Below are 27,613 nucleotides of genomic sequence, written 5' to 3'. Positions count from 1 at the left end.
TAACAGTAAGTTTTTGTTGAAATATTGAAGGTTCTTAATGTAACAGCCACCTCTGGACTATGAGCTAAGCAAAAGCCCCACGCTGGCCAACGTGGTGTGGAGTACACCATACTATGAGGCGCAGGAAGGGGGATGAGGGGGAAAAATTAAAAAAAAAAAAATGGAAAAGGAAAAAGAGAAAAAAAAAGAGAGAGAGAGAGTTATGTCAACTATAGTGAGTTTTGTGTTGAATTATGGAATGTAATCAAGGTAAAGAAAAAATGAAGTGAAATTCATTAGTTATACAGTAGGGGGTAGGGGGTGGGGGCGGGGGTAAACTGGGGTTTCTGGTGGTGGAATTTGGGCACTGGTGAAGGGATGGGTGTTTGAATATTGTATAACTGACATATAAACCTGAGAACTTTGTAACTTTCCACATGGTGATTTAATAAAAATTAAAAAATAAATAAATAAAAAATTTTTAATTTTAAGCCTTGGCTGAAAAAAAAAAAAAAAAAAGTTAGTGCTGCTAAAAGGTCATCTTACCCAAAGCATTATACAAATTCAGTAGAATACAAATGGAAGACCAATGAACTTTTTTTTAAAAATGTAGACTACTACTAAAATATTATAAAATTATAAAACTCCCTGAATGACAGGGGCTGGAGTGATAGCACAGCGGGTAGGACATTTGCCTTGCACGGGGCCGACCCAGGTTCGAATCCCAGCATCCCATATGGTCCCCTGAGCACCACCAGTAGTAATTCCTGTGTTAAGAGCCAGGAGTAACTCCTGTGCATCACCGGGTGTGACCCAAAAAGAAGAAGGAAAAAAAAAAAAAAAAAAAAAAAAACCTCCCTGAATGACAAATGCAATTCTGAAAGGGAAAAGAGAAGACAGTTAGAGATTTCATCCCCTAACTTTATGTTACAAAGTTAAATGGAGAAAGAAAAATTTCTTCAACAATTTGTGCTATAAAAACCTGACAGTAATTTGCAAAAAATAAAAGAATCTGGACTATCACCTCATGGTTAATTCAAAATAAATTACAGAACTAAAGGTTTGATCTATGTCCAATAAATACATCAAGGAAGACATAGGCAAATTCCTCATATAGTTACTTCAGCTGTGTCTTTAATGAGTTAACTCACTTAGCAAAGAAAACAAAACCAAAACAAAAAAGGAATTATAACAAAACTAAAAAGTAAAACAGTACTGGAAAAACAGTACTGCTAGGAATGTAGTAAAACAGAAACCTCATTCTCTGTTGGAAACATCAACTGGTTTAGCCTCTCTGGGAAATAGTATGGAGACTTTTCAAAAAATTAAAAATAGAACTAGTATGTGACCAGGTGACTCTACTCCTTGGGGGCTATGCCCGAAACTCAAAATATTTGAAAAGATATTTGGACACTTACATTCACAGCAGCACTATTTTCAATAGTCAAGATCTAGAAAAACCCAAATGTTCAACAAGTGCTAAGTAGCTAAAGAAACTGTGGTATATATAAACTGTGACATAATACTCAGTCACTGTCACTGTCATCCCGTTGTTTGATTTGCTTGAGCGGACACCACTAATGTCTCCATTGTGAGACTTATTACTGTTTTTGGCATATCGAATACGCCACGCTCTGCTGCACTCGGGAAAGACACTCTCGGTAGCTTGCCAGGCTCTCCAAGAGGGCGGAGGAATCGAACCCGGGTCCGCCATGTGCAAGGCAAATGTCCTACCCACTGTGCTATCATTCCAGCCCATATTACCCAAATATATAAAATTTTTTTAAAAGATGAAATTTTGTCTTTTGTTACAACATAGATGAATCTAGACAGTGCTGTATTAAATGGAATCAGAGGGGGAAGGACAACTTCCAGATAATCTTATTCGTGTGGAATCAAAGAAACAAAGCAATGGATAGTGTCCAAGAAAAAGAATGCTTTGACTCTGACAACAGAACTAAGGTGACAGGCTGTGGAGGAAGGGGTGTGGCCAGCGAGAAGTGACATAGAGAGGTGGAGAGTCGTGGTAACTGAGGAGCAGTAACTTTTTCACCATAAGCATAAATGTTAACACTATTGTGTCTATTACCTCAAAAATAAAACAAAGAGGAAAATGCTCGAGAAAAGTATTGTAAACAGAAATGTGGGTTGGAGTGATAGCACATCAGTAGGGCATTTGCCTTGCACGCGGCCAACCAGGGTTCGATTACTCCGCTCCTCTCGCCCAGATAGTTACCGAGAGTATCTTGCCCATATGGCAGAGCCTAGCAAGCTACCCGTGGTATATTCGATATGCAAAAAACAGTAACAAGTCTCACAATGGAGATGTTACTGGTGCCCGCTCAAAAAAATCGATAAGCAACAGAGTGACAGTGACAGTGATGACAAATACAACTGTGCAATGCTTTTGAACAGGCTTACAAATAGATTGGACAAATCAGAGAACATATCAATAGGCTTGAACACACCTCAATAAAAAACTTCCTAAATGAAATGCAAAGAGTAAATATGTAAAATAATAATGGCTTAAACCACTCCAAACTTAATGACAGGTACATATCACAGACTACGGAATTTTAGATCGCATCAAATAAGAACAACTAACCACACTACAAAAATCAAAGAGAAAATATTGAAAGAAGTTGAGATGGATGGAGGAGGGAATCCACCTTACCAAACAAGTTGAAAATTACAGAGAACTCTAAGAAAAACTGCAAGGACCCCAGCGGCTTCTTACAGAAATGCATCTAGACTGTGAATTGAGCTACAACCCCAGGCCGCCCAGGGAGGGGAAAGATGTTTTTTTCCCTCTCCTGGCTCTTCTTTCTATGGGAGTGGCAGCGGCAGCACAGCGGCACCCACGTGGCAATCACCATCTTCTAGACCCCATTAACTAGAGGTAAGGGATTGCAGTGATGTGGCGCGCAAGAGATCTCAGGAAGGGGGGTGGGGTGTGTTACCGGCGCACTCCCTGCCCAGACGAGAACCAAGAACCGGAGCGGCCACACACACAAAACGGCTCCTCTGCTCCTTCAAGTCTATAATCCTGGAGGGCTACTAATCACTTTTGGCACCCAGTAGCTTCTTACAGAAATGCATCTAGACTGTGAACTGAGCTACAACCCCAGGCCGCCCAGGGAGTGGAAAGGTTTTTCTCTCTCGGCCTTGTCTTTCGGTGACTTCTGGCAGAAATCTCTCTGGACTTAATTACTAAAATATCAGAAATCCAAAACAATGCAGCTGCTGTCATGGCCTCGCAAGTTCATATATTCTTCACTCTCAGCAATGGAAAACAAATGATCAAATGATACCTTTTCAGCAGGTTTGATTGTTGGGGGAAAATTCTAAATAATAATAATGAGTTCTCTGTTGAAATACTGAATGTACTCAAAGTATAGAGAGTAAAGTGAAGATCATTAGCCACTCAGGTGGGGGGTGGGTGGGAGGGGAGTATATTGGGGTTCTTGGTGGTGGAACATGTGCACTGGTTAAGGGATGGGGGTTTGATCATTATATGATTGAGACTTAAACCTGAAAGCTTTGTAACTTTTTTCATGGTGATTCAATAAAATAAAAATTAAAACTCCAAAAAAATAAAACTAAATAAATAAAACACACCAAAAAAACACAAAAAACTGTAAGGAAGAGGAGAATGGATTAAATTACTCAATAAATACTCAATAATAAAATATTGAAGGGGAAGAAAATACCAATCTAGAAACCTATGCCACTGAAATTGTCCTTCTAAAGTGAAGAAAATCCATTTTATCATACTTATAGCAGAAATACAAACTAAAAATTCTTCAGAAATAAGGAATAAGATGTAGGTCAAAACTTTGGATTCAGGGGCCGGAGCGATAGCACAGCAGGTAGGGCGTTTGCCTTGCACGCGGCCAACCCGGGTTCGATCCCCGGCATCCCATATGGTCCCCCAAGCACCGCCAGGAGTAATTCCTGAGTGCAAAGCCAGGAGTAACCCCTGAGCATCGCTGGGTGTGACCCAAAAAGCAAAAAAAAAAAAACCTTTGGATTCATATAATTAAAAGGAAAATTATCAGAAAATACAGGCAAAACAAGGTGTTTTATTATTATTTTAAACTCATGTAAAAAGCAATGGGACTAGAGAGACAGTACAGCAGGTAAGGTCAGGTATGCTGACCCAGATTGGGCTCCAGGAACCCTGTAAGGTCCCTCCGCCATCAACCAGGAGTGATCCCTACTCAATAGCTTAGCATATGAAAGAGTGTAATGAATGGTACTGATGTCAGAGATGGGGTAGCACTGTAGCACTGTCCTCCCATAGTTTCATCAATTTGCTCAAGTGGGCACCAGTAATGTCGCCATTGTGAGACTTGTTGTTACTGTTTTGGGCATAATGAATACGCCATGGGTAGCTTGCCAGGCTCTGCCATGCAGGCAGGATACTCTCAGTAGCTTGCCAGGCTCTCAGAGAGTGACGGAAAGGGAAAAAAAATTGTAAGCTACTGCAATATAGTAAAGTGGTATAAGTTATTTGAAGGCAGACTTAGGTTAAAAACATATATTGTAAACGTGGGAACCCACTAAATGTTTCCAATTTTAGCAAAAGCTATTTCCTTACCCTAGCTATGGTGCGAAGCACTACAGTGAATAATGCCACGCATATTTCCTTTCAAATGAAGGCTTTTGTGTCCGAGAAGCATATGCCCAGGAGTGGAACTGCTGGGACTTAAGGTGAACACTGATGATGGGACAGGTTTTGGAAAACTGTATACCTGAAACTCAACTATGAAAAACTGAAAATCTTCTGAATATAGAACAACAGAATGGGAGACTAACACCCAAGAATAGCAGAAATAAGTACCAGATTTGCTCCATGGCTTGGAAGCTGGCCTTACATACTGGGGGAAAAGGCAGCTCAGATAGAGAAGGGAACAGCAAGTAAAATGTGGTGGGAGGACCCACTTGGGATAGGAGAGGCATGCTCAAAGCAGAGTATAGACAGAACATGATGGCCACCCAAGACCTCCATTACTACCACAACACCACAGGAGAAAGAGAACAAAAGGGAATGCCCTGCCACAGAGGCGGGGTTGGGGGGATGGGGTGGGGAGGTGGGAGGGATGATGGGGTCATCAGTGGAGAACGGACACTGGTGGAGATTTGGGAACTCAAGCTGTGTATGACTGAAACACAAGCATGAGAATATGTAAATCTATATCTGTACCCTCATGGTAATTCATTAATTTAAAAAAAAAAGGAAAAAAAAAAGAAAAACTTTGAAAATCTTGGGGTTTAAATTTTAGAAAATAAATTATATAGAAAATAATGATAATGGGGCTGGAGTGATAGCACAGCGGGTAGGGCGTTTGCCTTGCACACGGCCGACCCGGGTTCGAATCCCAGCATTCCATATGGTCCCCTGAGCACCGCCGGGGTAATTCCTGAGTGCATGAGCCAGGAATGCCCCCTGTGCATTGCCGGGTGTGACCCAAAAAGCAAAAAAAAAAGAAAAGAATGATAATAAGCCCATTCTTATACCCTGACAGGGGGAAAGAGATATTCCTCAGAAGCACCATTAGTTTCACATCATGATATATTCAGAGTATGAACGCTGACACACTCTAGTGTGGGCCATAAAAGGTAGAAGGGTGGAGTGCAAGCAGGAAGCGTAGCTGCAGTCTCAGAAATTCTAGAATTCCCCACCCACATTAAAGTGTGTCCACTATCCATTAGATAAGGGGTTAATATCCAGGATATACAAGACTTTAGTACAACTGTACAAGAAAAAAAAGTCCAACCCCATCAAAAAACAGGGAGAAGAATGAATAGAAACTTCTTCAAAAAAATAGAGATTGTCCTTGTCTCTCAGAAGAGAGCATAAAATAACACGCCCTAGTAATGCCACTGGACCCTGTGCCAGGCTCCTGGATATTTGTGGCCAAGTGAGATCTCATACCTCATACCACCATACTCCAAGAGTAGTGCTCCACATTTGATGGGGTTTAAAATAGAAGGCAACCAATCTTAGAGGGAAATATATTTTTACATGTGTATGTATGTATATATGTACGTATGTATGTATAAGCACACAAGGCTCAACCCTTAACATATTGGTAATCTTTTACAGAAGGGCTTAATGGCCGCAGGGTGAAACACAACAATCTTCACACACTCTCCTCTAAGAAAATCTTTTTGAAGCATTTTCCATGGTTTATTCATAATGAACAATACAAAATAAATTATATTGAGTCTGCCTTGGGGCAGGGGTTGGGGTTTAGAATGGAAACATTCAAAATACGGTGGCGGTAAGGTGTAATGGTGGTGGAATTTGTGTTTGAATATTAAATGTATCAAATATATGAACTACTTTATAAAAATTAAATTCACTGTCATCCCGTTGTTCATTGATTTGCTCAAGCGGGACGTCTCCATTGTGAGACTTGTTGTTACTGTTTTTGGCATTCTGAATGCACCACGGGTAATGGCCAAAAGGCACATGAAAAAATACTCTATATTACTAATCATCAGGGAGATGCAAATTAAAACAACAGTGAGATATCATCTTACACCACAGAGATTGGCACACATCAAAAAGAACAAGAACTCACAATAGCCAGAATCTGAAAACAACACAACTGCACAAGAATAGACAGTTAAATAACTTTGGTACATCCACACAATGGACTACTATGTAGCTGTTAGAAAAGATGAAGTCATGAAATTTGCTTATAAATGGTTGGACATGGAGAGTATCATGCTAAGTGAAATGAGTCAGAAAGAGAGGAACAGACAGAAGGACTGCACTCTTTTATGGAGTATAAAATAACATAATATGAGACTGACACCCAAGGATAGTAGAGACAAGGCCAGGAAGATTACTCATTGGTTGGAAGCCTGCCTCATGAGCTGGGGGAAAAGGCAGCTGGAATAGAGAAGGAATCACTAAGTCACTGATGGTTGGAGGGATCATTTGGGATGGGAGATGTGTGCTGAAAATAAAGGAATAAATGTGATAGACTCTCAGTATCTGTATTGTAAACTATAATGCCCAAAAGCAGAGAGTAGGGGGAAATTGTCTGCCACAGAGGCAGGGGGAGGGGTGGGATGGGGGAGGTATTATTTGAGACATTGGTGGTGGAAAATGTGCACTGGTGGAGGGATGGGTGTTCAATCATTGTATGACTAAAACTCAAACATGAAATGGAAGGAAGGAAGGAAGGAAGGAAGGAAGGAAGGAAGGAAGGAAGGAAGGAAGGAAGGAAGGAAGGAAGGAAGGAAGGAAGGAAGGAAGGAAGGAAGGAGGGAGGGAGGGAGGGAGGGAGGGAGGGAGGGAGGGAGGGAGGGAGGGAGGGAGGGAGGGAGGGAGGGAGGGAGGGAGGGAGGGAGGGAGGGAGGGAGGACGGACTACCAGTGCTGATGTGGATGTGGGGAGAATGGGATTCTCTTTCATTGTTGGTGAGAATGCTGACTGGTCCAGCCCTTCTGGAAAATAATATGGGCATTCCTCAAAAAACTAGAAATTGAGTTTCCACATGACCCAGCAATACCACTTCTGGGAATGTATCCTGGGGGTGCAATAAAGCACAGTAGAAACACACACACGATCATGCAGTCTTTCATTCCATTTGCTTTAGCATTCTCTCCTCTCTCTCCCCCCGCCCCCAAGCTGAACTCCTTTGGGCCCTTCCCACACGATTTTCTGTTTTCAGAGAAAAACAAATGAAAATTGCAGCTATCCTTACGGAGAAGGGGTGGGATCTGCTGTCTTTCTGTGCAGCAAAGCAAATGCCAAGGTCACTTTCTGTCAGTACATAATTCAGCTCTTACAGATATCTGAGTATTGGATGGAAATTGCTGAACACAGATAAAATTTCATAGATGAAATTTATATTGGGATGAAATTTCACCTGAATGGGCAACAAAAACCCATGGCACCAAACAAACTGATTATTAACTGAAAGACCACTGTCATTTATCCTGGGATCTCAGGTATGAGAACAGGTTAAAATACCAGAAGTAGGGGTGTTCTACACACTCCCTAGTCCATGGATAGCTCCCATGCATCATGTATGAAGGTTCAGAGGGCCCCTCACTTACATCTCTACCAAATCAGTGCTATCTCTACTCATCTCTAGAATGACTAATTCCAGTTTAAACTGTCAACACACAAATGCACTTAGTCAAAAACACAGATGGCAATATATAAAGGTGCAAAGAAACAGTGGCTTCTGCATTTTCATCCAACTCTCTCACAGGCCTCCATCTCACTGAGGAGCAACAGGGTAAATAGTGAACACACAATAACTTGCTCTGGTGTCGAAACAGCTCTCTTCCATGAGGGCACTGCGGCTGGGTGGTTGGTGTAGTTCTGCACTTGGACTCCGGTACAGACCACTAAGGAGCTTTTGCTCAGGTTCCAGGGGAACTCCAACTTCCTGGCTGACTAGGCCTCACCTTCCTCGCTCTCACCTGCAGGTCATGGCAGAGGCACAGGGACACTGTGGGTGCTACCGAAGACACAGGTCATGGCACCACCCACCCTGCAGTCTCCTGGATGAGGCTTCGAGTTCCCAGACGCTGGGGCAGCCTCATCTCACATCTTCCACCCAGGACTGACAGGCAACTCAGCAGACATCTCCCCACGACTCCCCTTTGCCCCTCGCAGGGCAGGTGAGACCTTCATAGAACTGCTTCCCCCACCCAGATGCCTGGCCTTCCTGCTGCCCCTCCTCTCCCGAGGCAGACGCCTCCTGGAACTCACCCACAGCATTCTCTCGCTGGAATTCCCCACAGGACCAAAGCACAGGCCAGTAAGGGCTCCTAACAGCCCACCCCCACCCCAGATAATCTTGATGAGACAGGGAGGGGCCAGAGCGCAGACACGGCCTCTGGCTGCCCTCTCCACTGCCCCGCTGACTGGCAGGACTTTCTCCCCCTTCCTCCAGCAGAGCAGGCTTCTACCTCTCCCCTCCCCCCTCTCAGTCCAGTTCTTTTGGGGTGATTAATGGAATAACAGCATTATTTATTATAAATTCTGTGTTGTTACTCAATCTATATTACTCTAGGAATAAATACAATTAAAAGAATAAAATTTTTCACCAATTTCAAACTAGCAAAAACCTGAAACCCACAAGTCTGTGAGGAGTTTTGCCTCTTAAACTCAGGAGACAATGGAAAGAAATGACCATTTTATTTCTTGCTCTTTTTGCACTATACGGGTATTGTTTTAAATGTTCTATGACATACTTACTGTCTCTTTGAAGCAGGCAGGCAGGAAGACAGGACGAAGGACCACACACAGCAATGAGTTCTTAGAAGTAATAAAAAACCAACTAGCCCTAAGGTTGGCAGGACCCGCAGGAACTAAAGTCTGAAAAGACCTGGAGCTACTGCAGGCTGGAGAACACTGGACCCTCCATTGAGAGATGCTCCAATAGGAACAAAGGCCAGCAAAGGAATATCAAAGAAAACTGTTATCAACTGCTCCAAACTCTTCCCCTTGGCAAGCACCCTAGCAATGGACTCTAACCCAGATACAAAGCCAGAGGGCTGGGGCAGCTGAGGTAAAACCTTCGTACTGGGTACTGGGGCTCTCACTCCACTCCGAAGAACCCTGGGATCTCTCCCTCTCCCTCCTCCCGTCCCCCCTCCCCCGCCCCCCATCCTTTCCCTTCCTCAAAATTTCTAAATAGAACCTGTTTTTACTTCACTGCTGTTTCCGAAATTCTTTTCTGAGAGAAAGGCAATGGACCCAAAGGCCTGCGTAAGGCCTAGGACTGAGCCCTTTTCTGCAAAGCGCAAGGCTTACAGCAGACTCTTCTCAGACCCAGATTTCCCAGCTATTCCCAGGAAGCAGAGGCGGACAGAGAGAGAGCAGCAGATATCCTTCAGGAGGCTGCTGCCCAACTGCTCCCACTTCACACAAATCATCCTTCTCCACACATGGACCCTCAAGTGTTTTCTTGCCCATTCCAATGGTAGAAGTAGCCTTATGTTGCCCATTGTACTATGTCTACTGGAATTATTTAGGCCAAAATCCAGCATAAATGGAAAGCTGTTTTGCAGTGATCTAAAATTCAATAATCCTCAATACATAGAGCCGAGGTCTGCCTGCCACGATCTTAACTAAGAAATTGACCAGAAATAGTCAAAGCAAACATGAAGACATTAAATTTATAAACCATATTAGCAGACTAATAAAATAATCAAGAAAGAAATTAATTATGTGACATTACAATTTTTAAAGCCATTCTGAAAGCTCCAAGGCATATTTGACTCTGTGACTCTGTGTGTGTGTGTGTGTATGTGTGTGTGTGTGTGTGTGTTTGAACTGATAAACTGGGTTTGGTTACTGAGAGAGGGGTGCTTATATTCGTATTTATATTGTTCTTATTTGGAGGGCTCCCCAGTAGTGCTCAGGGAGCCTGAGGACCATTCTCACTGGTATCCAAGGGCCATGCAGTGCTGTAGCTCATACTTGGGGTCTCCTGCATGCCAGACAAAATCCCTTGGCCTGAGCCCTTCTGTTCATTGACTACATCATGGGAGCCTGAAAATTGTATATGGGTGGTGGGCAGACGGGGTTGGAGGCCATACCTGGCTTTTCTCAGGGATTACTTCTGGCTCTGTGTTCAGGGATCATTCCTGGCAGTTCTGGAGGAAGATATGTGGTAACAGAAATCCAACCAGGGTTCTCCTTGTACAAGGCAAGGTCCTTGTACAAACTCTTCAGTCTCGAAAAATTTGATTTCTAAACCAGATAAGGTCCCAACTCACTAGGGAATAGGCCACAATTCATAATATTAAAACTACAAAGGAAAAGACGGTGCTGTGTCTGAATAGCACCAAGAGAGTGAAAAATCATGAAGACAGAGAAGGAATAAGAAGTATCCAATCTCTCTGAGTTCTGGTTTTGAACCAAGTATTCAATCACCATAAAAACCTGGCTTAGGGGCTAAAGTGCTGATACAACAGATAGTCTTGCAAGCAGCCAACCTGGATTCAATCTCTAACACTGCATATGGTACCCCAGGAACCCTAGGAGTAATCCCTGAGCAGAGAGACAGGAGTAAGCTCTGAGCACTGATGGGCGTGAAACCACTCTCACCCTAGAAGAAAAACATGACCTAAGGATTAGCCAGTTCTCTGTTCTGGTTCAGGAGGAAGTGTCGAGATGGTCGCTCCAGCACACTCCCTGGACATGAGAAAAGCTTGAAAAGAAGTTCTACAGACCAGGGGCAGAGTCCTTTCACCAACCTCTCCCACCACCTCCTGCAGAACAGTCACCAGGCAGATAGCTTCTGCCACCAGCAAAAGGGATAAGGCCTGCTCATCGAGTGAACTAAAAAACTAAGGAAGCAGAAACTGTATAGCTTATTCACAGTCACACCAAAACTGACGGGATGGAAGAAAGAAGAGAGTGAGTTACAGCTCAGCCCACTTGATTAGCATAATTACAAAACCAGCATAAAGAGGAACTCTCTGTACACTTTTTTTTTTTTCTGGAGCACATTTCAACCCCTCAGATTCAGCTCTTCTGAATATTTGGGACAACAAAACTGACCTGACATAAGCAGATCATCACAACATTTTGGAAGAAGTAGGGATGAAAGTTTTATGTGACATAAATGCCACATAAAATGTTATTGTGTGCTCATGAATATTTAACATTATTTAACACCAAATACCACAGTTCAAATACCACATTTCAGCAAACTCTCCGTAACTCACACCAACTGTTTTAATTCATGAATAAAAATCAATGGCTTCAGGCCAGAGCATGAAGACCAAGAAAGAAAAGGGGGCTTTTGGTGGCACAAATGAGGCTGGATGGAAAAGAACTTCCCTGATTCTACTTCGGTTCCAAGTAAGTGTATGAGATAAAACAAGATCAGTAAACACAGTTCTGTCATCTCCCTGTAGTGATAAAACAAAATAAAACACAGTGACTAGGAGCCAGGGATATGGCTCAAAATGGCAGAACATATGCTTAGCATGTGTGAGGCCCGGGACCAATCCTGGCACTTCCGCCTCCTCAGGCTCCACCTACATTCCAACTTCTCTCTCTCCTGAAAGATAGCAGATTCAAAAAAGCATGGAAGGATGCCCATAAATTTGATCATGAATAAAATAGCTTCAGAAGCCATTCTGTCCTCTAATCACTATTATTTGCCCAAAATATGATTTGTCCAAAAACTCTATATAAGGTGGTGAAGTTTCTACCTTGGTTCCAGTTTCCTGGCCTACGGCTCCCGTTCAGAGGAGACGTCACCCTCGGCCCCACTGCTGGCACTCCGATCTTCTTTCCGAGCAACATTTCTTTCTTTGCTGGATTCAGAGGGCCCTTTGGCTCTGGTTTTTTCTTTTCTCTGCTGTTGCTTTTCAAGCTTTGACAACTGATTAAAAAAAAAAAAAAAAAGGAGTGAGAGAAGGGAGGGAGAAAGAAAGAACTGTTACATATGCAAACATATGTCTGTATATCCAAAACACCCAATTAGTTCACAGGTAGCAACCAAAAGAAAAAAACAATTTTTTCTGATACCTTTCTGTATCCCAGTGTTCCCACTGTGCCAAATCTCACACAAAATTAGGCTGGTACCTGATCCATTAACACAGATTACTCAAATCTCTCTTAGGTTTTTCCTATTTAGAATTCAACTTGCCATGTCATATTGGGAATGGGCAACTAAAAGCCTCTGACATATTTATAAGAGCCCAATAAATGAAAAGCCTGTTAAGCAGTTATTTTTCCTTTGATGTCTCTGTATCTTTCTCACCAAGTTGTCTTCCCACTTACTGTTTTCTAAGGAGTCATCAAAACACTCTACTCTTGCTGAAGATAACTAATAAGGCTGTAAAGAAAGTACTAACACATTTGGATTTTTTTTTCATTTTTTAAAATGTTTTTATTTTTTTATTATTCGTTTTTTAAATGAATCACCATGAGATGCAGTTACAGACTTACAAACTTTCATGATTACATTTCAGTCATACAATGATCGAGCACCCATCCCTCCACCATTGCGCATTCTCCACCACCAATGTTCCCAGTACCCCTATCCCATCCCCCGCCCCGCCACCTCTGTGGCAGGCACATTCACTTTTACTCTCTCTCTCCTTTTGGATGTTATGGCTTGCAATACAGGTAAGTGGCCATCATGTTTGTGAGTGTTTGTAAGTGGACAGCACATTCGGACACTGTCTCAGATCTCAGTCTGTTACTTCAGACTGAAGCCGACTCACCCACAGCCAAAACCTTAAAAGCTCTTAGCAAGCTTCATGGTGGCTACACGCAAATGGACAGTCTGCCATGAAGTTTTCTCTGCCTTTCTTCAGGTCAGCTGGGGGACATACCTCTGACCTCCAACACCAAAGGCACATGAATCTACTTCTCCCCCAAATGTTCAAAGAAACCACAGCCTAGACATGGGTGAATAAACTCAGAACATTCCCAGCTACAACAGGGCCACTCCAGCAGGCCTGCTGAAAACTGTGTCAGAGAAAACTGACTATTGAGGCCCTTGGGATTCTCTTGGAACAAAAAAAAAATATTTATAATAAAGATGAGAAAGAGAAATATCCATTTTCATCTGCCTCTCAGACCAAGTCTGCAAATAGTTCACATGGAAAAGTGAAAACAACGAAATGTCTGGTCTCTCTCTTAGTCCCCACCCCACATTCAAAGAAATAAAGCTGAGACACTAGCCAACCTGCCATATTAGAGATATCCTGTGATATCAACCATCAGCGCTAGCTATACATTTAGAGCAGAAGATCAAAATTTTTTAAATTTTTATTAGTGAATCACCATGGGGTACAGTTACAAACTTACGAACTTTCGTGTTTGCATTTCAGTCATACAATGATCGTTTACCCATCCCTCTACCAGTGACGATTCTCTACCACCAATGTTCCCAGTACCCTTCCAACACCCCCACCCCATCCCCCACCTCCCCACCCCGCTTCTGTGCAGGGCATTCCCTTTTGTTCTCTCTCCTTTTGGATGTTGTACTTTGCAATAGAGGTATTATTTTTTTAATTAGTGAATCACTGTGAGGGTACAGTTACAGATTTACATATTTTTGTGCTTATGTTTCAGTCATACAATGCTCAAGAACCCATTCCTCCACCAGTGCCCATTCTCCACCACCGATGATCCCAGTATCCCCCACACCCCATCCCACCTCTGTGGCAGGGCATTCCTTTTTGTTCTGTCTCTCTTTTTGGGTGTTGTGATTTGCAATAGAGGTATTGAGTGGCCATCGTGTTCAATCTATAGTGTACTTTCAGCACGTACCTCCCTTTCCGAGCGGGTCCTCCAACCACACTTTACTTGGTATTCCCTTCTCTATCTACGCTGCCATTTCCCCCAGCATGTGAAGCCAGCTTCCAAGCCATGGCCTCTTGGTACTTATCTCTGCTACTCTTGGGTGTCAGTCTCCCATTCTGTTATTTTATATTCCACAGATGAGTGCAATCTTTCTATGTCTGTCGCTCTCTTTCTGACTCATTTCACTTAGCTTGATACTTTCTATGTTGATGCACTTATATGCAAATTTCATGACTTCATTTTTTCTAACAGCTGCATAGTATTCCATTGTGTAGATGTACCAAAGTTTCTTTAACCAGTCATCTGTTCTCGGGCACTTCATTTTTTTTCAGATTTTGGCTATTGTAAACAGTGCTGCAATGAACATACAAATGCAGATGTCATTTTGACTATACCTTTTTGCCTCTCTGGGATTTATTCCCAGAAGTGGTGTTGCTGGGACAAACGGGAGCTCAATTTCTAATTTTTTAAGAATCATACATATTGTTTTCCAAAAGGGCTGAACCAGTCGGCATTCCTACCAGCAGTGAAGGGGAGTCCTTTTCTCCCCACATCTGCACCAATATTGGTTGCTTTTGTTCTTTTGGACGTGGGCCAGTCTCTGTGGTGTGAAATGATATCTCATTGTTCTTTTTATCTGCATTTCCCTGATGATTAGTGGTGCAGAGCATTTTCTCATGTGTCTTTTAGCCACTCGGATTTCTTCTTTGGGAAAAGTTCTGTTCATTTCTTCCCCCCATTTTCTGATGGGGTTGGATGTACTAGAAGCCTATGGCAAGCATCATCCTCAACGGGGAAACACTAAGAGCCTTCCCTCTAAGATCAGAGGTGAGGCAAGGATGCCCACTCTCTCCACTTCTGTTCAATATAGTACTGGAAGTACTTGCAATAGTGGTTAGGCAAGAAAAAGATATTAAGGGCATTCAGGTAGGAAAGGAAGAAATCAAGCTCTCACTATTCGCAGATGATATGACACTATATTTATAGAACCCTAAAACCTCTACCAAGACACTCCTAGAAACAACAGACTTGTATAGTAAAGTTGCAAGCTATAAAATTGGAACCCACAAGTCCATGGCTTTCCTATACGCAAATAAATTGAGAGAAGAAAGTGACATGAAAAGAGCAATCCCGTTCACAATCATGCCTCAGAAAATCAAGTACCTCAGAATCAGCTTAACTAAAAAAGTAAAGGACTTGTACAAAGAAAATTATAAAACGCTACTTCAAGAAATAAAAGAGGACACGAGGAAATTAAAAGGTATCCCCTGATCACGGATTGGGAGAACTGACATTGTCAAAATGGCAATACTCCCCAAAGCATTGTACACATTCAATGTGATCCCTATAAGGATACCCATGACATTCTTCAAAGAAGTGAAGCAAACACTCCTGAAATTCATATGGAACAATAAGCCCCACTAATTGCTAAAGCAATTCTTGGGAAAAAGAAGATGGGAGGAATCATGCTCCCTAACCTCAATCTCTACTACAAAGTGGTAATAATTAAAATAGCATGGTACTGGAACAAAGGCAGAGCCACAGACCAATGTAACAGGGTTGAATATCCTGACACACCCCCCCCAACTATATGATCATCTAATCTTTGGTCAGGGAGCAAGAAATGTGAAGTGGAGCAAGGAAATTCTCTTCAACAAATGGTGCTGGCAAAACTGGACAGCTATATGCAAAAAATGGGCCCAGATCTCTACCTAACACCATGTGCAAAAGTCAGGTCAAAGTGGATTAAAGACCTCAACATCAGACCAGAATCCATAAGGTACATGGAAGACAAGGTTGGCAAAACCCTCCACAACATTGAAGCTAAAGGTTTCTTCAAAGATGACACACCACTGGCCAAGCAAGTGAAAACAAATATAAACAAATGGGACTATCTTAAACTAAGAAGCTTCTGTACCTCAAAAGAAACAGTGACCAAAATACAAAGACCATCTACAGAATGGGAAAGGATATTCACCTAATACCCATCTGATAAGGGGTTGATATCAAGGATATACAAGGCACTGGTTGAACTCTACCAGAAAATCAAATTTATTAACGGGTGACTTCGTAATATTTTTCCAGTCCCTATTTATTAAAAAACTTTAGAAAACAAGTAGTTTGGTTAATGCCAGCAATATTTTGTGTATGAAAACATCATTATGCCTTTGATCCAGTAACTGATCTCCCAGATAACTCTCCCAGATTAATTCCCTCTCATGTGCACAGGAACAGCTCCAAGGTGTGTGCACTGGATAGCACTATTATATTAGCATATACTCAGAAACAACCCAATGTTCATTAACATGAGGACAGATAATAGAATATTGTGGCATATAGTCACAAACATACTATAAATCGGTTACATGTATCAAAATAAATGTCTTTAGATCATACCATGTGAACAAAATTATGTTTCAGTAATTTTTAATAGGATTCCATTTATACAGGCAATAATATATATTGCCATTTGAGCTCATGCAGGTGTACTATAATCCAGAAGAACATAACCAACCACAACATAGTATAGTTAGTTTGGGGAAGAAAGAGAATGAAATCACAGAGAAATGACTATTATGTAGGTTTTAACTTTAATAGTCAACGTTAACTTCTATAAGAACAAAACTATGGGACCAGAGAGATAGTACACTGAGTAAGGTGCTTGTCTTGCATCAGCACAGCTGACTCTGGTTTGATTACCAGACCCCATAGAGTGTCCCCCCTACCTCCGACTCCAAGCATATCCAGTAGTGATCCCCAGGGCCAAGTTTAGGCCCTGAGTACTGTTGGGTGTGGATCAAAAACAAACAAAAAGACAAAGAAACAAAACAAAATCAGAACTTCATCAGGGATGCTGGCTAGTGTGAGGATGTGAATTGCTACAGCTTACTACTACAACTTACTTGGGTAATAAGATGTGTGTGCCAGGATGTAAACAAATACACACCTTTCTTCGTCAACAGTCTTACTGTACAAAAGTATCAGTTACTGAACCAGGTACTGAGTGGTACAGCTGATTTCATTCTGGCACCAGCTCTTCATCTTGCTGTAGCCTAATAGCAACTAGCTCGGCACAGGCACTTTGAACAAGAGAGAGCTGCCAAGGTGACAAAGGTTGACACTTTTAAACCTGGGTAATGGCTACACAGTAATCTTTACTATACTTTTCACTGCACCATGATTTTTCCATGGACAGTAAGTTTTTTCTTTACTATTCTAACACAGATAAGGAGGAATTTTCTGCATCTAGGATGACAGCCTGTCATCCTTCCTGCTTCCCTTTTGGTGTCTAAATGCTATTTCTTTTATGAAATAATAGAGTGCATTCTCCCCTCGTATCCACTGTTCTTGGGTGTCAGCCTCATGTTACATTATTCTATACTCCACAAATGAGATGTATGCCGAAAGTAGATAATGGACCAAACATAATGGCCTCTCAGTGTCTGTGTTCCAAGCCATGATGCCCAAAAGTAGAGAGAGTATGGGAAATATTGTCTGCCATGGAGGCAGGGGGAGGGTGGGAAAGGGGAGTTTACTGGGGATATTGGTGGTGGGGAATGTGCACTGGTGGAAGGATGGGTGTTTGATCATTGTGTGACTGTAACCCAAACATGAAAGCTTCTAACCATCTCAAGGTGATTCAACAAAATTGAAAAAAAAAAAAAGAAAGAAATAATAGAGTGCAGTATATGGAAGTCCTAACTCTTGTGCAAAATGATCTTGGATAGCACAATACTGTGCACATACTTACCATTACTAAACTATATAAATAGTCAGATGGTATATTTTACGTGTATTTTCCCACAACCCAGAAAATTATATGGCAATATAAGTGACATGTTAGTTTCAGGTATACAACACACTGATTTAATGTTTGTATATATACTACATTGGACTGGAGCGATAGCACAGCGGGTAGGGTGTTTGCCTTACACGTGCTGACCCGGGTTCGATTCGATATGCCAAAAACAGTAACAACAAGTCTCATAAGAGAGACGTTACTGGTGCCCGCTCGAGCAAATCGATGAACAATGGGACAACAGTGCTATAGTGCAACAGCGCTATATATATATACTACATTATCATAGAATAAATCTAGTTAACACCCATAATATCTCCCCAATTTTTAAAATGATCTTGAAAATATGAAGCTGACATCTAATTTATTTATTGCTTTGTTGTGTTTTGGGGGGAGAATCCCTAGCAGTGTTTAAGGGGGGCAGGGACACAAAGGGCAATACATGGCCAACCAGGCCATGGGGCTCAGTGCTAGGGCCAGAAGAAATGGAGCTGCCCAGGTCTGGCTGTAGCGAGGACTGCCTTGACACCACCTCCCCCACCCCCAGCAGTGCCTAGGAGCCTCCAAGGGTTCAAGCTCTGGTCCCATTGTGATATAATTCAAACCATGTGTCCCTGACCAACAAACTACCTCCCAGTCCTTATTTTTGTTTTTTATATTCTTGGTTCATAAAACCCAAGAAATTAGATTGTTCTATAGTAATTATAACAAGTACTCTTCTGCTGCCAGCAGTTTACATAATGTCACTGTCCGTATATACTTTTGTACATGTGTGCTACCTATATCCATGTATGGATCTACAAACATATATAATCATGGACCTGTTTTACGTCAGACACTGAGAAAAGTATGATTATTCTTTTCTTTCTTTTCTCTTTTAGGGTGTGGGAGTGGGCCTGGGCCACACCAGGTGATGCTCAGGGATTACTCCTGGCTCTGCACTCAAGGATTACTCCTGTAGCTGCTTAGGGGACCAAATGGCATGCCAGGGATCAAATCCTGGTCTGCACGCAAGGCAAACACCCTACCTGCTGTACTATCACTCCAGACTCCTGATTTTTATTTTCAATTGAGACTCTCTCCATAGTTTCCCGAGAGGTAAGCATAAAAATTCTGTCACCAGTAAGTTAAAAGTAAACCAAGTCTTGTCTCTCTACTAAGATTCAATCTCCTGGAAAGGGAGGCCTGGAGCAGTAGCACAGCGGGTAGGGCGTTTGCCTTGCACACGGCTGACCGGGTTCGATTCCCAGTATCCCATATGGTCCCCCAAGCTCCACCAGGAACAATTACTGAGTGCATGAGCCAGGAGTAACCCCTGTGTATTGCCGGGTGTGACCCAAAAACAAAAAATAAAAAACCAACAATCTCCTGGAAAGGCCCGTTTGTGACAAAACCTGTTAGTCCCTTTGTACTCTTTACCACTGGCGAGAAGCCAAATCCTGGGACAGTGATGGGGAGTTATTTCCCCAAAAAAGCAGCTTTGGAGGTTGCCATGGTCCCTGTGGTTCTCATCTGATTTTCCACCGACTCACAACAGAGACACCAGCATCGGGGAGTGCAAAACCACGAAATCACCCATTTGACCTTCCACCCAACCCCCATCCTCTGCTACTGTGAACTGACTGGCAAATCACATGCAGCCATTATGTAAGTGACTGGCATAGGCCAGGTTTCTCTAAACTATGTGATGATTATTCTTTAAAATTATTTATCTTAAAACAACCCCAAGAATATATGGCCACATGCTCAGAATAAAGTTATTTGTGAGAACACTGTGAACTCAGCCCTTTCTTAGAAAATGTGGAACCTAATGCAGCCAAATGTGATATTTATATCTCAAGACAAGGAGTTCCATTTTTTAGGAAACAAATGAGAAATTTGAAAATGAAATTGATACTACATATGGGCTCATATAGTCAGTATATTTCAAATTAACTGGAAAATATATGTCAAGAAGACTATATACTACTTAAAACCCTGAAAACATACAGTGTAAAACACCAGTACTTTTGTTTATTTGCTTACTTTTCTATCAACGGATGAGAGTATTCAAACTGCAAAGGAGACAACATCCAAACATTGGTTCTAGTGCCTTAGAGAGACAAATCAAGAAGCCAGAGGCAGTTCTGGCGCACACAACAGGGACACAACAGGAGCCAGGGAACAATCCTCCTGTCAGCTGATTTCTCTCAAGAAGGTTCTCGGCAAAGGAACTGAAATAATGAGATCCAAACTTCCCCAACAAATGACTAAATCCATGGAGAAAATAAAGGATTTCCTTTTTAACTAAATGACCATGCTCTTACTTGAATAATGTAATAATAAGCTAGTCAAATGTGGTCATTACAAGACACTCCTTCAGGGCATACCTACTTGAGAGACTGGAGAGGTGGCAAAATGAATGAAGTTACTCTGTAGAGGACAGTAAGACATAGCAGAGACTGAAGCAACACCAGAGAACAGGGCATTCCATTGTTTTTAAAACCCAACTCCTGACAAATGTAGTGTCATTGGGGTAGTGGCCACCTTCATTTCCACTTGTACCTATGTCATCCTGTGTGCTCTTAAAACACCAGCAGTGGTTTAACTCAATATTCCAAGAAAAAAATACCCTTCACTGCCTTCACCACAGCTAGAGTCTCCCTTGAGCTTTTTCCTCCATCCCTCTGGACAAGCAGCATCTACCACAGAGGCAACAAAGATGATCCTGATGTTACAATGATCTGTGCTGGAAATAAAGGTCAAGGGACTTGAGAGGACTGCAAAGGACGCTTAGGAGAAAGGCTCCCTCCCAAATGAATACAGACGCAAAGAGTTACTGATTAAAGAAGGGAGCTCTGCAGTGAGGTGGGTCTCTACAGCTAAACAGACACCTCTTAGAGCCTTGCAGGCAGTACTGAATGAATTCACTGTCTTAATCAAAGTCATCAAGCTCTCAGTGTCTGTGTTGCAAGCTATTGTAGGATGACATTACTTTGTCCTCTCCCCCCCTTGCTTGTCCCAGTTTTTCCCAGACTGTAGGCTTACCCCAGTCTCACCCATCAAGGTGTTCCCAAATCTCTCCCATACCTTTGTTTAGCTGTAATCACTTCTCTATGTTCTCTTCCCCAAAAAAGAGTTAATCAGCTTCTCCCCCTAATCTGACTCTGCTAATTTGTAAGGTCAGACCTTCCTAGGATACTGAATTTATATAAGTTAATATTGCCTTTCTCCTTTCCTTATGCCTTTTGAATAATTTACTTTAAAGCAATGTCCTTTTTGTATAGACACAAGAAGACAATATTATGTTTTTATAACTTGGGACTTAATTGACTTCGAATACTATTCATTTCCGGGCATCTGCTTTCTCCACTTAAGCCTCAGTTGCCCTCAGTTCCTAGCACCCAAAAGCAGGGTCCTGATGAGGGACGGGACAGATCCAGGGCAAGCAGTGAGTTATGTGCTACCCTGGCATCGAGATGGGCCTGGCCAAAGTGCCTAATTCTTAACTATAAGAGCTTGATCATAGACAAATGCTGTCATGATCCAAAAGTAATGACGAGACTAGGACCCTGCTAGGAATAGGAAAGACTGATCTGGCCTGAGCACTGTAGTCTGAGATCAAGACGGCCCCAGGAGAACAATTCTATAAGCTTTAATGCATTTCTTATTGTGTCCATACAAAATGATTAATATTATGAATTCTTATATGTTTGCTGGATGAGGAGAGGAGAAACACACTCACGGGACTCTGCCCTTGGGTGGATCCTCCTGCTGAAAGAGAATCAGTCCTAGGAGAAGCATCCCCTGAGGGAAAAGAACCTTACCCTATTGATTGTGACCACACCTGTGTGTACGCCCCAACTCCCTCATGCTGAGGGGATTTAACTAGGCTGTAAGAGTGGGTTGGGGGGCCAGATCCAGAGATCCAGAGAGAGATCCAGAACTGGGAGAGAAGCAGAGAGAGAGAATGAAATAAACTGATCGAAAAACCAGTTTGGCCTTCTTTCTTCTGTCACCTGCCCTTGACTGACAGCCATACACAGCGGTTCCAGAGCACCAAATGCGGGTGGTGAGACAGAACCGCCGGAGAGCCCGAGAGTGCATGCCCTTTGGCGTGCCTTAGTTTTTTACTGAATGAATCCACTGAGAGCCTTGCAGGCAATACTGAATGAATCCACTGTCCTAATGAAAGTCATCAAGCTCTCAGTGTCTGTGTTACAAGCTATAATGCCCCAAAGTAGAGACAGAGTATGGGGAATATTGTCTGCCATAGAGGCAGGGGGAGGGTGGGAATGAGAGGGGGTATACCTGAGATATTGGTGGTGGGGAATGTGCACTGGTGGAGGAATGGGTGTTGATCATTGTGAGATTGTAACCCAAACATGGAAGCTTGTAACTATCTCATGGTGATTCAATAAAATTTTAAAAAAAGTTTTAAAAAATGTCATCAAAGCTTCTTATTGTTGAAAATATACTTGGATTGGTTTGTAGTTATTGCATCTGAACCAAAAATATCTCATGCCCACTGAAATAAAGAAAAGAATGGCTATTCAGTAGGTGATAGGATTTGCATAAGGTTTCACTGCGTAAGAATGACTTAGATAGGCCCAAACTCCAAGCTTCTGCCACCAAACTCCAGTCTTTCCAAAGAGTCACATGTCCTTTCTTGATTCATCTACTAACTGATCTAAGCACTCTCTGGTAAGAACCAGCTGCAAGTCATAAACTATTCAAGGTGTGAGGGACATAGCGGGAACCAAGTAGTGTGTCTGGCTTCCTGGGGCTGTCTACCAGATAAATATCTGGCAATAACCCCCCCTTATAATAAACCAATCCTGTTCCAAGCACTTGACATGCATAAAGGGTATTATTATAGGCCACATTTTAAAGAAAAGGAAGCTGGAGGTGCTGACATACCCTGCACCACAACTCAGAGTACACACAGCATTCTGCCGACAGCACACAGCTGGCCAGGCTGTCAGCCTTCTTTGGACTTGTGCTCTTTGGTGAAAATATGCTGGGTCATCTCCCTTTGCCAAATTAAAAAGAAACTGGTCCAAACACAGTTCAAGCTTCTCGATAATAAATCACTGCAAGACCATAGTCTATCTACATCTTTCTGCCTTGGTGGCAAACATAACACTTGGAGAATGAGTGCAGAGGCAGGTGTGTTGATGCATAAACAGGCCTGTTTTGTTTGGAATAATGACAGTAATAAGAATTGAAGGGAAGGGAGGCTCCAACTTCTGTTTACGTCAGTTAACCAAAAAGCACTTACAGAGTTACCAAACTGCTCTAGGCCAGTATGTGAGAAAAGAAAATGGCAGCAAGAGTGAGGGACCTACCTCTACGGAAAGGATATCTGTCACTTAAGTGAGCAGCAGTTCACTGGGTACAGAAATACAAAGGCTCTCAGGCAGCCATTTAACCCTCCTTGGCCCAGAGTGCTTTTCTATAAGTGACAGTCTATCCCTGACCAGACACTTCCCGGGACACTGCAAGATCAGAATGTGGCTCTGCATACCCCCTAAGATATATGAAATGCCAAATAAACCAGGAGTCATTCTTACCTGCCCTGTTCTCTCACCAGCCGCATGGCACACTTCTGAAGCATCTGACCCAATGTGGTAACATAACACACAAAATGGGTACCTTTGGGGCTGGAGAGATAGCACAGCGGGTAGGGCGTTTGCCTTGCACGCGGCCGACCTGGGTTCAAATCCCAGCATCCCATATGGTCCCCTGAGCACGGCCAGGGGTAATTCCTGAGTGCAGAGCCAGGAGTAACCCCTGTGCATCGCCGGGTGTGACCCAAAAAGAAAAAAAAAAAATGGGTACCTTTACACTCCATGGACACTAATGAGGTGCAGAGAAAAGCCTAACGAATAACCAGTGCTTAGCACTGCATGTACTGCTAGATCCTGGGATTCCTGAAGCTTCTACTTACTCCAGGAGAAGATCAGTCCAAGTTCACTGCTCTGCAACTGGGAACAGCCACGAAGACTGGTTTAAAGCAGCTGGCTAAGTGGATGTATGTGTCTGTTGTTGATACCAAACCTGCCTGCCACTCAAAAATCTAAAGTAAACAGGTCATTAGTTGCTAAGTGCAGTTTTGAAAGGGTTCTAGGAAACCACTTGCTTTGTGAGTCACTGTGGAACAAACTGGTAGGCAGGCACCTGACAGAAAGATTATTTTTAAAAGTGAGATGGTATATCACTTTTGAGATGGTATCTTCAACTTGTTTCCAGCATGATTTGGGGGAATGATCATAAAAATTCCTAGTCTTTAGTCTTTTTGTACATGTTCCCTAGTCTGTTCTCATGAGTTCCACAAAAAACAATTTTTTATATCTCTTTTTTAAAAACTGCAATTGATGGCACAAAAAAACCTCCTTCTCCCCAAGGACCCATGACCATAATCTGAAATTTTAATTTCTGCTCTTTTAAAATCTGTCCTCATACACAAGAAATAAGTGACCCTTAGATTCCGATAGCAAATTTGTCACCTTTAGTATTCTAAGAGGTTTAGGACAGAAACTTACTATTCCTAGATTGCTCTGAACACAACAGACATGAGGCCAGTTGGGAGAGACACTCTAGCAACAGGCAAGCAGTGGCCAGGCTGGGGGGCACGCTCACTCTCTGAAGCAGGTGCCTCGCCTCTCGACAGCCCTGCTCCCTAAGGAGCAAATGCTCACCTGCACAGGGCTTTGAGAGCTCGCTGAGGCCTCAGGTAGCAAAGCCTGTCTATTCTTGGTAGGGCGATGTTAAGTATGACTTTATCCTTAAGCTATTTTAATGCTGGTTATTTTCTGCCAGACTGTTCTGTCCACCTATGAGCAAAATCTAATTAAAAAGTAAAGAGGAAAAGAGGGGCGGGGGGAAAAAAACCAAGAGAAAAAAATCAGGCCCCGTGAAGTTAGTTACTGTGATTTTTATAGCACACAGTATAGATGGTAAAGTTCTGTTTCAACCAATCCCTTGCAAACATTTCAAGTAAAGTCTTATGGACAAGTCATAAAGATCAAATGTCTCCTCTACAATTACGTTTTAAAATACCACAACGTATGATTTCTCTTGAGGGTGCTGGTCCACAACTGTGACACAGCTGATGTCACAGGGCACAAATGGCAATGATAGGATGCTAGAAGAAGGGTGTGCCCAGACAGGTTCCTTTAGAAGACATAAATTAAGAGAGCAAAAAACTGCAAACTGCTCAGTCACCCTGTGAACTCTGATAGCTTTAGAACTTTCCATAATCCTTCTTCTCTTTCCTAAGACCCCATCACTCTAACCACCAGTAAAAAAATGCCTGACTGGAGAAAAAAAAAATGCCTGACTGTCAAGCCACTTAAACTGTGCTCACACTAGTTATCTGTTTTTTGAGTAATTTCAAGGTAATATATAAGTGCAAGAAACTGGAGAATGCAAAAACACTAGAGCAGTGATGTGTCTTCTCAGGGTCAAGCTAGGCCAGTTAGCCACCCTGAGCCGCCATGCACTCTGCTGGTGTCATCATGTTCTCTAAGCCAGAAGGTAACTGCACCACCATTTACTGGCAAAACCCTTAAGCCCAAAGGAGCCAGCACACTCACTGAAGCAAGTCGTGTCCTGAGGGGTGTGGGGACACCTTCCGCAGTAGACATTCAGAGAGTGAGAAAGCCCCACTGCACTCAGGTGAGGACACGTCTGCCTACTAGTCCTATGACCTAGTGTCAACTCATACCGACTCACTTTGCCTTCATAACATGAACAGCTTTTGAGCCACTCTAAATCCTAAGTCTGTGATCTGCTATTTCTGCTGCATACAAGTCAGCACTGCAAAAAGAGAAAAGGAGGCAAACCCCAATCAGCAACTGATGTGCCAAATGTATGAATCCACGGAGGGATTCTAAACAATCTGTAGAGATCTACTTCCAAAGGTTACCATCTCCAGTTGATTAACTGATTTTTCAATAGAAGCTACATCAAGCAGCTTCTGTTGGTTGAGTTGGGATCCAAGGCTGTTCCAGGGACTCATGTCAGTGATAAGATACCCAGGAATCCCCAGGGCTGTAGCCAGTGGTCTCCAGGGGGCGTTCAAGACTAGGAATTGAACTCTGGACCTCTCACATACTGGGCATGGGCTCTCCTGCTGGTGCTATCTCCCAGGCCCCTAGCTGACTAATCTTTTTTCCTTTTTCTCCCCCCAGCCCACCCCCTGCATCCTCTTTCTTTCCACTTGCTGCTATGACTAAGCTCTCACACCTGATTGTGGAAATTGCACACGTGGTTGTGATGCTCAGGGGGGTGCACAGCTGACTGTGGTGTTTTTCACCTGGCCACGGTGATCACTGGGGATTGCATACTTTACTTTCAGGTGCTTGCACACATAATTTTCAGGTACCTGAAATAGGAGACTCTTGCACATGCTGGCTATAGAGCTCACCAAAGGTCACAGTGATTCTCCCACAGGTATTAGTCATGTGATGTCCTCCTGGGGCCTAAGACAGCTGAGTCAGCGGGAGTATGCTCACCACCTGTGGTCAACACAGAATATCAAAACACTCAAGACCTCAAGTTTGGGAGGCAGTGAGACAAACCCCAGGCCCATTTAGCTATTTTTCAAAAAAACAACTGGAGTTTACATCTGGACAACTTATTTTATCAAATTACAACGATATAATTTATATTATATGATAATTTCAAAAACTTAAAAAAACTTTGTGTAAAGAAAAACCTCATAGAACACTAGAAAAGAATGTTTCCATACACACCACAATGCCTGACATTATGTCAATTGTCGTGTTGTTATTTTTAAATCAACTGGCTGCTTAATAAAAACATTACGAAGCAAAGTGCACACATGGCTCCTAATTTCCATACATTATTAACTCTGCTTGAGGTTTTTGTGGGAATTAAAAAAAAAATCAAGCAAGCAGGCATCTGTTCCCATCTGAAATCGTGCAAGCTAATTTTATTTTCTAATTCCCTATTGTTTACAATAACCCTCTTAGGCATGCAAAAATAATGGGGGCGGGGTGGAGTGTTCAGTTGTCTTTCCTATTATTCTTACTTAGCTCAGTCTCCGTTGGTCTCCCGCTCCTCTGTATGGGCACACTGGAACAGCTCCAGCCTCCAGGCCCCAGGGGTGGCTTGCTAAGCCAGGAAGGATGCTTTGAGAGTTCAACAGCAACCCAAGTGTTGCTCTGTTAGTTCAGCTGCCCTCAAGTCATCCTAGCTAACCCACGCTGCAGCTGCTGTCAGTGTCCACTACACCCCATACCCAGAGGTCACCCACAGCATCAGTGGAGAGCCAACTGCCAGCCTATCACTTCCAACCATGGGGGTGGGGAGCGCAGGGGGAGGTGGAGTACAGTACAGTAGATAGTCTTGCATGTGGCTGACCCAGGTTCAAACCCTGGCGCTCCACATGGTCCCCAAACCTGCCAAGAGCGATCCCTGAGCACTGAGCCAGAAACAAGCCCTCAGTACCACTGGATGTGGCAAAACAAACAAACAAACAAAAAAAAAACACCCAACCTCTGTGAACTGAAGTCCTT

The 27,613-nt window shown here is 42.7% G+C and overlaps 1 protein-coding gene across 3 annotated transcripts in view; it reads right to left on the bottom strand.

The window, feature by feature from the left end:
- Window positions 1–27,613, bottom strand: part of DTD1 (D-aminoacyl-tRNA deacylase 1) — a 231,145-nt gene that overhangs the window by 11,479 nt on the left and 192,053 nt on the right. Inside the window, exons 5-6 of one of the 3 annotated variants that reach the window (XR_008629346.1) lie at window positions 26,458–26,590; window positions 12,222–12,356 (exon numbers count right to left, since the gene is read on the bottom strand). Coding sequence is in view for 1 of the 3 variants with exons in the window: in XM_055133344.1 (XP_054989319.1) it covers window positions 12,204–12,356 (153 nt within the window). In the remaining 2 variants the exon portion in view is untranslated. Of the gene's footprint in view, window positions 1–12,183; window positions 12,357–26,457; window positions 26,591–27,613 lie in introns of those variants that run through there. The other 2 variants (XR_008629347.1, XM_055133344.1) reach the window with 2 other exon arrangements.

This window comes from Sorex araneus, chromosome 3 (genome assembly GCF_027595985.1).
Source record: "Sorex araneus isolate mSorAra2 chromosome 3, mSorAra2.pri, whole genome shotgun sequence".
In the NCBI taxonomy this organism is placed as follows: domain Eukaryota; kingdom Metazoa; phylum Chordata; class Mammalia; order Eulipotyphla; family Soricidae; genus Sorex; species Sorex araneus.
This window is presented reverse-complemented; position numbering and strand designations above follow the sequence as displayed.